This window comes from Melanerpes formicivorus, unplaced genomic scaffold, assembly GCF_026170545.1.
Source record: "Melanerpes formicivorus ecotype bairdi unplaced genomic scaffold, bMelFor1.0.p_v2 SCAF_6, whole genome shotgun sequence".
Taxonomy (NCBI): Eukaryota; Metazoa; Chordata; class Aves; order Piciformes; family Picidae; genus Melanerpes; species Melanerpes formicivorus.
Window position 1 is genome coordinate 23,395,142 of NW_027142358.1, and position 12,227 is coordinate 23,407,368.

The following is a 12,227-nucleotide window of genomic DNA, read 5'->3' on the forward strand; positions in this document are numbered from 1 at the left end:
CAATACTAGCCTCAAACAACAGCAGTATCTTTTCTGTCGCAGGCCACAAGTTAATGATTTTCAACACATTTCCAAACACAGGGCTTTACCTATAAACAGGAGAAAACCCTGGTGTATATTAAGAGTGAAACAGTTTGTGTTGTGCTCCTCACTGATGTACTTGAGTATCAGTAGAATTATGCTGCTGCGTTACCTTCATAAAACTTCTATATAGTTGATTTACTGCCCCTCTGCTCTGTATTCATAGTCTAGATAGGGCTCTCTTGACCGTTCAGTGCTCTGATGCACAGTAACTGAGTGACCCACACGGCATTTTGAGCATCTTCACAGTTCCAATCTCAAGCAGCAAGCAGTCAGGCATTTATAGCTGCACAGTGTTTCCCAGCCAATACTGCACTGGATCCATTAACACAAAGCAACCTACTTTTTCTGGTCTGTAAATATTATTTCTGTAATGAAACTATTACAATAATCCTGCTGCATATAATTTTGCTCTGTAAAAATGAAAGTCTCAAACACATGCTAGCTAGATTTTCTAGCATACTTCTCAACATCATTACCAAAGACCAAACAATTAGGTAAGTTATGTTAGGTAAGCCTTTAAATAGCATTAAGAACAGCAAATTGACTTCCTGCAACTAGTTATTGGTCTGCAGACTGGACTATTTTACCTTTACATTTCCTGAGCTTTCATACTACAATGAGTGTTTATTTCTAGTGACAGCTTTTTTGAATGTGTTCAAGGCTCCCTAGTTACAGTTCAGATTGCAGATTTTTTTGGCTCAGAGCATAAAAACATACTCATTATTTGTGCTATTACAAATTCAGACTTAATATGAATTCCTTGGTATGCAATTATGTTGCTGCTTCATTGTCTGAATTGTCCTTGAAAAACTCAATGTTTCAACATCAACACCAGAAGCTATCTGAATGCAGACAATGTTGTTTCTGTTACCCTGCAACTTGAAAAGATAAATCCCACTTACTCATATCGTGGTAGACGGAGGTTGCTTCTTTTGTCAAGAACAAAGGTGGTTTCCGTGGTGACATAATCTCAATTTTCATAAGTTCTTCACAACAGTGTTTCCACTGGCCTAAGAGAGAAAAGAGACAATGACTGGAACCTAAACACTTCAGCTTAAAAAAAAAAAAATGAAGCTATTAGGTTGTGTTAGGAAACTATGTCCAAAGCAATGCTAAACAGTAAGCATTAACTTTTGATTTGCAGGAATACCCAAGATGTAATTTCAACTCTTCACTCATTCGCTTAGCATAAAGGTAATAAGCTACTACCTTTAAATTAAGTATTGCAGCAGCATTGTTATACTGTGAAGGTAAAGTATCATAACTTGCCTTTGAGTCCCCAAGCACAGCATAAATTCATAAGAAAAACACTATTTAAAAAAGTAATAATTTAAGGCAAGGGAAGCTTCATGAAGTTATTGGGGCTAAGCTCCAATATACTGCAAGCTGTATGTTATACAACTATGTTACAATGTCATAGTAGAGGAATGTTCTGTCTTCACTGGAGTATAATTTGCCTTTTATCCCTTAGCAGACAAGAAAACCTCTTTTTCTGTTAATAGATTTTGACCTTAAGGAAAACAAGACACAGTAAAATTACTTTGTTCATAGCAATCATTCCAAGTTTTCTGAGCACATTAATTTTAAGGGAGTTCTAGAACCCAGGAAGGGAAAAAAAGGCATTTACGTGTCAAGTGATCCATTTTTTCTGAACCTAAGGAAAACGTCTCCAAAAATCCATGAGTATTCTATCTGTAATGAATAAGAAGTAGCTCTTTTACCCCACTCTATGGCTAATTTAGATATGATGCCCTAGCTCTTGCTTGCTGTGTTTTTTAATTGATAGAGCAAGGAAGGACTACAAACACAAACTAGAACACTGAGTTTCCACACTTCAATTCACTAATGTTATTGGTGTGGCCTCTGACAAAAGACAGCTGTTTCATTAATTCACCTGGTTCTGTTAGCTGACCTGATAAAAATTACTATCAGGAACAAACTAGACTTTGTCAATGACACCATAATAACTGACAGTTGTTCTCTACTCTTAATAACGCTGTGGGTATACGCGCTAAAGCAGAGAGAAGAGATGAAGAGAAATTAATCTATATAGTTCTTATGACATGGATTTGGTGTTAAATAAGCAACAAAGTATACTACTTCAATACTGTTTGTATGTGAATTTCATCTCTAATGTAAGAACAGTGTTGTTCCAGAGGTCAGCCAAAGGATCAGGCTATCAGTTCATCATCCCTTCTTTATCATCTGTTACAAAGCCTCATGTACAGCTTTTGCCAGCTTCATGTAATCAGTGTGTACGTGCATGGCTGGATTGGAGCATGGCTAAGTGTGTACCCATGTGACAAAGGGTACCAAAACCTTAGATTTATCAACAGCATCAAGTAATCCTATTGCAACAAACTGCAATTTAATTAACCCATAACAGTGTTGAGCAAGGAAATCCCATATACACGTGCCCAGCTGCACAGGCTGGCTATGTCTATACCCTAGCCAAGGTTCCAAATGCATCCAGCAACCTCACCACTTCCTACTAAAGTTTCTGTGCCCAAAGGTTTCACACTTGCAGAATCTCACAAAACCAACACACTGCTGGTAGGATGCCCAGGCAAATGTGGGCTCTTCTTGCTACAGTTTAGGAAGCGATGGAGACTATTTAGCAGTCCGTAAAAAAAATATCCAAAACACTGCTGGAAGAGACCAAGTTCTCTTGAGCCTGATGAATACATTCTGCTTCTGTTTCCCTGCAAAAACTCAGATTGAATGAGTGGACTTTGCTTAGGTCAAATATTTGCTTTCTAACGGCTCAGACCACCACCCAATATTATCCCAAAGAATATTTTTCTTCTCATCGTTGCAAACAAAGGCTTATGAGGCAATTCCAATTCAAATTGTTCAAAGATCACTTTGATGTTACACAACACCCCGCTTGGAGGGCATACTGCCAGCACTGCCTGCTTACTTACTCAGATCATAAAAGTGCTGCCAGAAAGCCTCCATCCACTTACGAAGTTCATCCCTACTGTCAGTAGTGAAAAGTTGTGTCACAGCCTCTCCAGACACAGGGTTGATAACAGAGAAGTTATTTGTTCCCCTCTCGGAGTCCTTCTCCACAGCTCGAATTCTGGTTTCCTAGGAACAACAAACTCTAGTAATGAGTTCCTGCTTCAGCTCCATGCTGGTATCACCGCATGGCCAACGACAGGGTAAGAGAGGTATCACTGGGCTTTTTATCTAATTCAGATTAATTTCCAATTAAAAAAACAAACAAACAAGAAACTAGTGTAAAGAACTGCTTATAAAAACATTCTTTTTTTAAAGCTATTAAAATAGTGTAAAATATGAAAAACAAGGGAATGAAGCACAATTATTGCAGTTTAGTTCTGAACCAGCATAGAATTCTAGAATGGCTTGGTTTGGAATGGACCTTAGAGATCATGTACTCCAACCTCCCCACCATGGGCAGGGACATCTCTCAACTAGACTTGGCTGCCCAAGGCCTCAGCCAGCCTGGCCTTGAAAACCCCCAGGGAGGAGGTGGCATCCACAACCTCCCTGGGCAGCCTACTCTAGAGTCCCACCACCCTTGTACTGAAGAACTTCTTCCTAAGACCCAGTTTAAACTCTTCTCCCTCATCTTCAAACCATTCCCCCTTGTCCTCTTGCAGTCACTCTCCAGCCTTCCTGTAGGATCCCTTCAGGTATTAGAGGGCAGCTCTAAGGTGCCCCCAGAGTATTCTCTTCTCTAGGCTGAGCAAGCCCAGCTCCCTCAGCCTATGCTCATAGCAGGATGTAAGTTCCGTGGTTCCCCTCCCTCTGCCTTCCCCAGCTCATCTCACACAGCTCATCCTTCTCCACAACAGCTTAGTGAATAATCTAAAATAACAGCATGCAGCTCCTTCGCTTTGAGCTCTTCAGCTGGAAAACCACATTGTTATAGCTACTATTTAGGTCTTCTGCTGTATTTCTGTGGGCCATTGTTTATGCAACTTACCCTAAACTTGTATCTACTTTATGTTCATCTTAGTGAATCAGGACATTCAGGGCTAGTACTACAGTGACAGGGTATTTAAAAAGAAACTAGTCTACCATTAAAAGAGGATTTTGTAGCTGTTACACATGCACTCTCCTAGAACAAATTTCCAGCATGACAAAAACCACATCTTGCTCTAACATTAAAAGAAAAATCCTATTTGTCATTTCCAAACAGACATTTTAGTTTTTCCTTCATGAAGAAGAGCTACACAGAAGCAATTATATATATGTATATATTTTTTACATATAAAATATCAGAATTCTATCAAATCTCTTTAGCTAATGTGAGAAAACAACACTGTTTCAGAAAAGGTTTCCCCCTTCTGTTCAGGGATGCAGACTAGATCCAGTGGTATTTTCACAGTATCTAATTTCTTTGTTACAGCATCAGTTCAGTAAGAAAAAGCACTTTCCCCTTATGGAGAGGGTTTTGTTTTATTTTTTTTTTCCATGGGTAAAATACTGAAAGATTTTACTAAAAGGGTGGTAAAACACCACTAAAAAAACTTCAGAACACAACCTGCCCCCGTGGCTGCTAATCACAACATGCTGAACAAATTAAAATAATTAACACTATATTATTAAAAAAGTAAAAGCAGGAACCCTGGGAATACCTTTGCATGTACAACTCAACCTGACTGAACAAGCAATGGCCTATTACAACACTGCTTTTAAAAGGCCTTTTTGGCATACACAGGAGAACAGCACAATCCCAAATCCTGACGAGATGATGAGTTTTGGCACCAGGGAGTCAGCCAGCACCCTAGAGCTGGCCAGGATGCAGAGCCTGGTGGGACATGAGGCTGCCCAAAGCATCACAAAACACAGTGTCCTCCTGCTGGACAAGGGTACCCCTGGCATGGGGAGAGACACAGATTTTGAAGGAAGCCAACAACCAGAGCAGTATTTGAATGTCTTTTGTCTGGATGGACAGTGAGTCTGATCACAAAGGTGGCCTCGGGGCCGCCTCCAAATGCACCGGGGACAGATCAACCATGTTCCTTTTTACACAATTCAACCACGTGTCAAACATCTGCTAAAGATGTTAAACATACACATAGAGAAATTCAGTTTACACATGGGCTCTCATGGGGATAAACCTAGTTCTGACACTCAGAAAACCAGAAATTAGTCTACAGAACATTCCCCAGATTTTAAATGCATTACTGAAGTAACCATTTAAAATACCAACAGCTGCTTGTAGCAGATCTGATGGATATGCTCATTTAAATTCTTCTGTCTAAAAATAGGAGATGAAGTAATTCATCCGTAAGTGCTCTATATCCCATTAACTCAGGTAACCATAGATACCAGCAAAAAAATTAAATCAAATAGATTAACATTTGACAGGTAAGAACTTCAAGCATACCATACACACAAGTTTATTTAATGATGTTTGCTGTGGGTTTTATCCCACAACTGTGGCATTATTCAAAGGAGATAAATCCTCAAGTAACAATCTGTATCTGATGCTAGAATATTTAAGGAATGATACAAGATGCTATTATAGTAATGGGCTGATGAATTTAGCAAGCTTGGATGGATTACACTACGTGTCCAGTTCTGCTTAACACCACCACCACCACAAAAACAAAGAAATCTAAAACTTCTCAAAACAACAACAAAAGCATTTTAAAGTACCATGTTATAATAATGCTCAGAGTGTCACAGCCTTACAGACAACTGAATCAACTCTCCTACAGCTATTGGAAAATTTAGAACCACCACTGGATTGGAACACGGGAAAAGGAGTAAAATGCTGAACTTTTGGGGAAGCTGTAGCCAGCTTCACATTTTATATGCAAAAGATTGTTTGGTTTAGGTGTTTTTTGAAAGTGAGGGAAAACTTAAAGGGAAAATAATACACTTTTTAATTTTAAATGAAATAAATAGGAGCCTTCCTCCACAGTTTCCTCCCTAAATCAAAGGATCCCTTTCCCTGATAATACCTCTGAAAAGCTAATCTTTTAAGAAAACAGGAAAACAAAAATAACAATAATTAAAAAGCCCCACAACACCAAAGGAAAAAACTACTTTTTTATTGCTGAGCTACCCCATTTTCCTGCTAAGCCAACCCTGACACACTGTGGAGCACTGCTTATAAAGATTATTTTAAGACATCAAAGCAAAGTTCTTGAGAAATATAGTGAATAATCTAAGATCCCATTCTATGTTAAGATTAAACAAACTAAATCACAGACTGGTTGGGGTTAGAAGGGACCTTTAAAGGCCATCTAGTCCAACACACCACCCAGTCAGCAGAGACATTTTTAACTGGATCAGGTTGCTCAGAGCCCCATCAAGCCTGACCTTGAGTGAGAAGCAAAGAACACGCCTAAACTCATCATGGGTTCTTTTTGCATGGGCAAAGTCTCTTCAGCAAAGAGCAGCACAATGAGTAATATTCTAAAGGGGGTTTAGTTCCTTCATGTTTTTATACCAAAAATTAAACCAAGAAACACAGTAGGGAAAACAAAATAAAATCTCTTGATTTCTGTTGTAACATTAATGATTCTCATATGGTGTGGTTTAGGCAAGCAGGTAAACAACAATTACATTCCAAATGATGGCTTTCAAACATGGTCAAGAACTCTTATCGATATTGTCTTGCTCCATCATATCCATAGCTGCACAAGAAGGTTGAGCAACAAACTGCAATTTAATTAACCCATAACAGTGTTGAGCAAGGAAATCCCATACACTCGTGCCCAGCCGCAAGGGCTGGCTGAATCTGCACCCTAGCCAAGGTTCCAAATGCATCCAGCAACCTCACCACTTCCCACTAAAGCTTCCATTCCCAAAGGTTTCACACTTGCAGAGTCTCATAAAACCAACACACTACTGGTAGGATGCCCAGGCAAATGTGGATTCTTCATCTTCCAGTTTAGGAAGAGATGGTGACTATTTACAAGTCTTGAAAAAAATAATCTAAACCACTGCTGGAAGAGACTGAGGGTGAACTCCCCAGTTCCCTTGAAGTTATGCTGCTGCAGCCATCACGACATTTGTTCAACTAATTTCTCAACAAGAAGCATCATTCAAGGTAACCATCTGCAGAAATGTCAGCTTGACTGTGTCCTTTCACTCCTACTACACTATTTAGCAACCAGTCCATGAACCCTGAGCCCATGGCTGCAAACACTTGCTTTTCCTCATCCTGTTCACAGCAATAATTAGCACAAAGAAGGAGGTAGCTCTGAGCCTGCCGCACAGCATGGCACTAGAACAAAGATTGCACTGCCAAAATATGCCAGAAAGGAAATCACAGGCCTCAAGCTTCAGGTATAGATGGCACAAAAAAGGGCTCAAATCTGTGACCAGGACAGAGTGTTCCAAATGCCGAGTAACTAACATGAAAAGCTGGCACAGGCACCAATTTGCTAAGCTATTAGGTGTAGGCAAGGCCTTTATTATTAATTTCAAACTAAAGAAAACTTGTAAAAAAAATCAGGAACTGGCCCATTAGGAGTATTTCTTGTTCAAATTGGATTCCAGCAAATTTTCTTTGCTACAGAAAATATAATTTCTCTTTTCCTACTTAGTTGTGCAATATAATACATTATAATCACATTTAGCTGGAACAATAATAGTAGCACTTGCATAATAGGAACTGCAGAACCATTCTTGCTCAACAGCAGTAGCAGTGAAGTCATCTAAAGTTGAAGTAATGACGGCTGGTCTTAATGGCCTCTTCAAGTCTCAATTCAAAAGAAATGGGAAATAAGGCTATCAAGTGTGAATATTTTCCAGAGAGTTTCTCATAAATCCAGATGATTTCTTTACTTTTCAGAAAGTATCTTTCAATTACACGTGAAAGATCAGCTTCATATTACAAATGAAAATACCACATATGCAACCGGCACAGATTTCAGTTAAAATGTCTGGAGATGATGTTCAATCTCAACTTTCATTTTGAAATTGCTGTTTCTATAACAACATGTAGCAGACAAGCCCATGTGATTAGTTTGCTTTCATTTAATCTGCAAGAGACATTTCATAACAAAGGAAATCAAAAAATATCATCAGGCATTAAGTTATTTTCAAGACAAAATGTTTAAGGAGTAAAGTACCCAAATACATTTTGAATTCCTACTTTTTCCCTGCTTTTTATTTAGATTGAAGAAGGTCTCACTATTTCTCCAGCAGTCTAATTTTTTTTTTGGTAAAATGATATGAGCTACATGATTTATGTACCTTCAACATGTCAGCTTTAAAGATACTCCGCAAACATAGACGGTCCCCCAGCAAAGCCTCATCAAGCTGAATTGTAGGTTCTAAGTGTACTGGTAATCTGGAGGAGCAAAATACCTTACTAGAATATGGTTAATTTTAAAAGGAAAGCAAAGCTAGGATATTAACCAGCAGATGTTCGAGGGAAGATATGAGATAGCCTGATAAGACAATACATTACCATCGTGTTTTAGAATCCGGATTTAGTCATAGAATCACAGAATGGCTTAGGTTGGAAGGAACTTTAGAAACCATCTACTCCAATCTCCCCACCATGGGCAGAAGTACCTCTCAACTAGACTTGGCTGCTCAAGGCCTCGGCCAACCTGGCCTTGAACAATCCCAGGGAGGAGGCATCCACGACCTCCCCACACAGCCTACTCCAGAGTCCCACCACCCTTGTACTGAAGAACTTCTTCCTGAGATCCAGTCGAAACCTACTCTCCCTCAGCTTCAAACCATTCTCCCTCATCCTATTGCTAGACACCATTATGGAAAGTCCCTCTGCAGCCTTCCTGTAGGATCCCTTCAGGTATTGGAAGGCAGCTCTAAGGTGCCCCTGGAGTCTTCTCTTCTCTAGGCTGAACAAGCCCAGCTCCCTCAGCCTATCCTCACAACAGACATGTTTCAGCCCTTCGATCACCTTTGTGGCCCTCCTCTGGACTCATTCTATAACTTACTAAAGTTTACCATTTCTTAATAGATATTTGTGAACGGCTGGAAAACATAACGATGGAAAAGGCTGACTAGCATAATTAAAAGTGACTGAAGAGGTAAGCAACTAAACTTCCTTGAACATATATCACAGTCTAAACACTTATTTAAGGTAAATGCATACACTAGTGGACCCAAAAAAAACAAAAAAACAACCAAAATAAAAAAGAGGCTTGGTTAAAAGCTACAGGAATCAATTTAATTCTTAACATACTAAAAAACAAGTCCTAACACAAACAGATCACATTGTTATACCTAGTTTAAATGTTTGGTCCCACTCTAGGTGAGAAGGCAATCATATTTTCCAGAAACTTTAAAGCTCCCAAAAGCTGATATTGCTGATATAAGAAGCAATTCTCCGTTGCTCTCTGTCCCAGTCACAGCCTAGCCCCTTTCTTGTACCACACACACATCTGCGTAGCCACACAGTGAACTGGATAAGAGAATTTATTAAAGGGAACCACAGTTGGAGCCAATCTTCCTCCTGACCCCAAAATGAGCTAATTTCAACCCACATCAGTTCCCTTGTCCAATTTGTCAGTCAGCTGCCCTAATGCCTGCCCTGGCATAAAGCAGCACAGCAGCCTGAACAAGTGACTGGACAAGAGGAATGCTTCTTTCAGAATTAGTGTTGGCATCATGCACTCACAGGAGTACAGCAGCAGAATGCAGATCGACCTGTGTTTAACACAGTTTCCAAATGTGTCTGTTTACTTATTTAAGACCAATGCAGCTGTGGTGGGTTGAAGTATGTCAATTGCAAATAACATTCAATTCCTCTGCTCGTCCTTATGTGATATAACTCTTAATGACTGCGCCAAACCAGTTTTTGAAAGCATCTGTTCACTCTAATGCTCCCATTCTAGAAGGTCCATCCAAAATTATTCCTAAACCAAATACTTAGATTAAAATTAAATACTTAATGTTACTTTAGCCAAATAGTAAGTAACACTTTGTTTTAAACTCAGCCTTTCAATCAGGTTATGAAAAGCAGCAATGTCATCCTACATAACAGAACTTCCAAAGTTACTGTGCTCTGTACAACACCAGTATTAAGAAAAGCAGCTTATTTTAAGGCACTAAAGTATTTTGAACCATTTTCCAGCTCTCCCAATTAAGACTGTGGCCAAGTAACACACAAAGACAAAAAAGCTTTTGTTAAAATTCCACCTTGCTAAGGACAAAAGTCTACCAGGGAATTGCTAAGGGACTGTAAGTAATACATTTCCAAGGGCTGTCATATGGACCTGTCATATAACAAGTTATCACTTTTCCTACAGAAAAACATCCTCCTTTTCATGTTTCTTATCCAGTCTAATGCAACAGAAGGAATTACAACCACAGTGAAGAAATGTAATGTCCTTGCTAAAAAGTTCTGTGACTGCAAATTTCGCTGGAGCGGCACAAGACACACACCAACAAGCTTAGAGCCTGGGTGACTGTAGGTATATCAAAATCAGCCTCTTCCAGAATAAACAAAACCCCAAACAAACAGAAAACAGAAGCCTCATATAAGCAATTTTACCTTGTTGATGGAAACTGTCAATGCTGGCTCCAACTTGGCCTCAATTTCTTCCGGTGAATAGTAACAAAAGAGTTTGCCGCCTCTTAGTGTGCAATACAGCCGCCTCCAGCTAGTCAGACCTTCTAACACTCGCTAAAGGGAAGAAATAGAAATTGCCAAACAAATTCAAATTAAGAGCATATTACAAGGTATGTGCAGATCATAGAGTGGCTTAGGTTGGAAGGGACCTTAGAGATCATGTACTCCAACCTCCCTGCCAGACTCAGAGTATCACAGTATAACTAAGGTTGGAAGAGACCTTGAGGATCATCGAGTCCAACCTGTCAACACAGACCCCATGACTAGACCATGGCACCAAGTGCCATGTCCAATCTCCTCTTGAACGCCTCCAGGGACGGTGACTCCACCACCTCCCTGGGCAGCACATTCCAATGATGAACGACTCGCTCGGTGAAGAACTTTCTCCTCACCTCGAGTCTAAACCTCCCCTGGCGCAGCTTGAGACTGTGTCCCCTTGTTCTGGTGCTGGTTGCCTGGGAGAAGAGACCAACCCCCTCCCAGCTACAACCACCTTTCAGGTAGTTGTAGAGGGATATGAAGTCTCCCCTGAGCCTTCTCTTCTCCAGGCTAAACAATCCCAGCTCCCTCAGCCTCTCCTCATAGGGCTTGTGTTCAAGGCTTCTCACCAGCCTCGTTGCCCTTCTCTGGACACGTTCAAGTGTTTCGATGTCCTTAAACTGAGGGGCCCAGAACTGGACACAGTACTCAAGGTGCGGCCTAACCAGTGCTGAGTACAGGGGCACAATGACTTCCCTGCTCCTGGTGGCCATACTATTCCTAATGCAGGCCAGGATGCCATTATCCCTCTTGGCCACCTGGGCACACTGCTGGCTTATATTCAGATGACTGTCGATCAGTACCCCCAGGTCCCTCTCTGTTTGGGAGCTCTCCAGCCACTCCGACCCCAGCCTGTAGCTCTGCCCTATGTGATCAAAACTGGACCACACTGAATTCTTTCCTCAAGACCTTCTCTGAAGAACATTTCTGAGTTACTGATTCTCAAAATGTTAGTAATACTTTTTTTGGTGTTTTATAGTTTTCCCAGATTTATTGCCGTGTGACACTAAAAATATAGAACCTGCTGGTTAGTATTTAGAACAGAATGCAGTCTAGGACTGAAGTCTACATTAAGAAACAAACCACCTTTAGTAGCTACAGAAATTACATGATAAGAGAAATAACAAAAGAGTATATCACATAGAAAATACACAGCATAGTCAACAAATGTCAAAGACAGACATTTGTCTAGAATTTCCATGTTCTGAAAGGAAATTTCCGAACAGTTTTCATAAATGCATTTTAGTTTCACCACCAGTTTAATGCCTGTAATTCAGCAATCCTGACAAATGACCCAGCCCCTTTGGCCCTCTGCTACCACCTTCTTGTTTCCCTAGTTGTGCAGTGAACCAAAATAGAGAAGTAAACTGAATTCACATGAGTAATTTTTGAAGGGATATGTTTAAACATGGCTCAGTTCACCAGCCAGATTCACCATGCTGTGATATGAACTCTTGTGCTAGCACAATCAGAGGTAAATACAGGGGATGAGAGTCACAGGATTATTAGGAGCACTGCTGTCAGGCATCGGCCTAAACCAATTCTGAAACAACAAATATTCTTG

At 40.2% G+C, this 12,227-nt stretch overlaps 1 protein-coding gene across 6 annotated transcripts in view; it reads right to left on the reverse strand.

Annotated features, from left to right (window-relative positions):
* Nucleotides 1-12,227, reverse strand: part of RTKN2 (rhotekin 2) — a 214,394-nt gene that overhangs the window by 5,429 nt on the left and 196,738 nt on the right. For all 6 annotated transcript variants that reach the window (XM_068140107.1, XM_068140105.1, XM_068140106.1 and 3 more), the window contains 3 exons: nucleotides 10,547-10,678; nucleotides 3,009-3,174; nucleotides 987-1,094 (listed from right to left, as the gene is read on the reverse strand). In XM_068140107.1, the coding sequence (XP_067996208.1) occupies nucleotides 987-1,094; nucleotides 3,009-3,174; nucleotides 10,547-10,678 (406 nt within the window). The remainder of the gene's footprint in view (nucleotides 1-986; nucleotides 1,095-3,008; nucleotides 3,175-10,546; nucleotides 10,679-12,227) is intronic.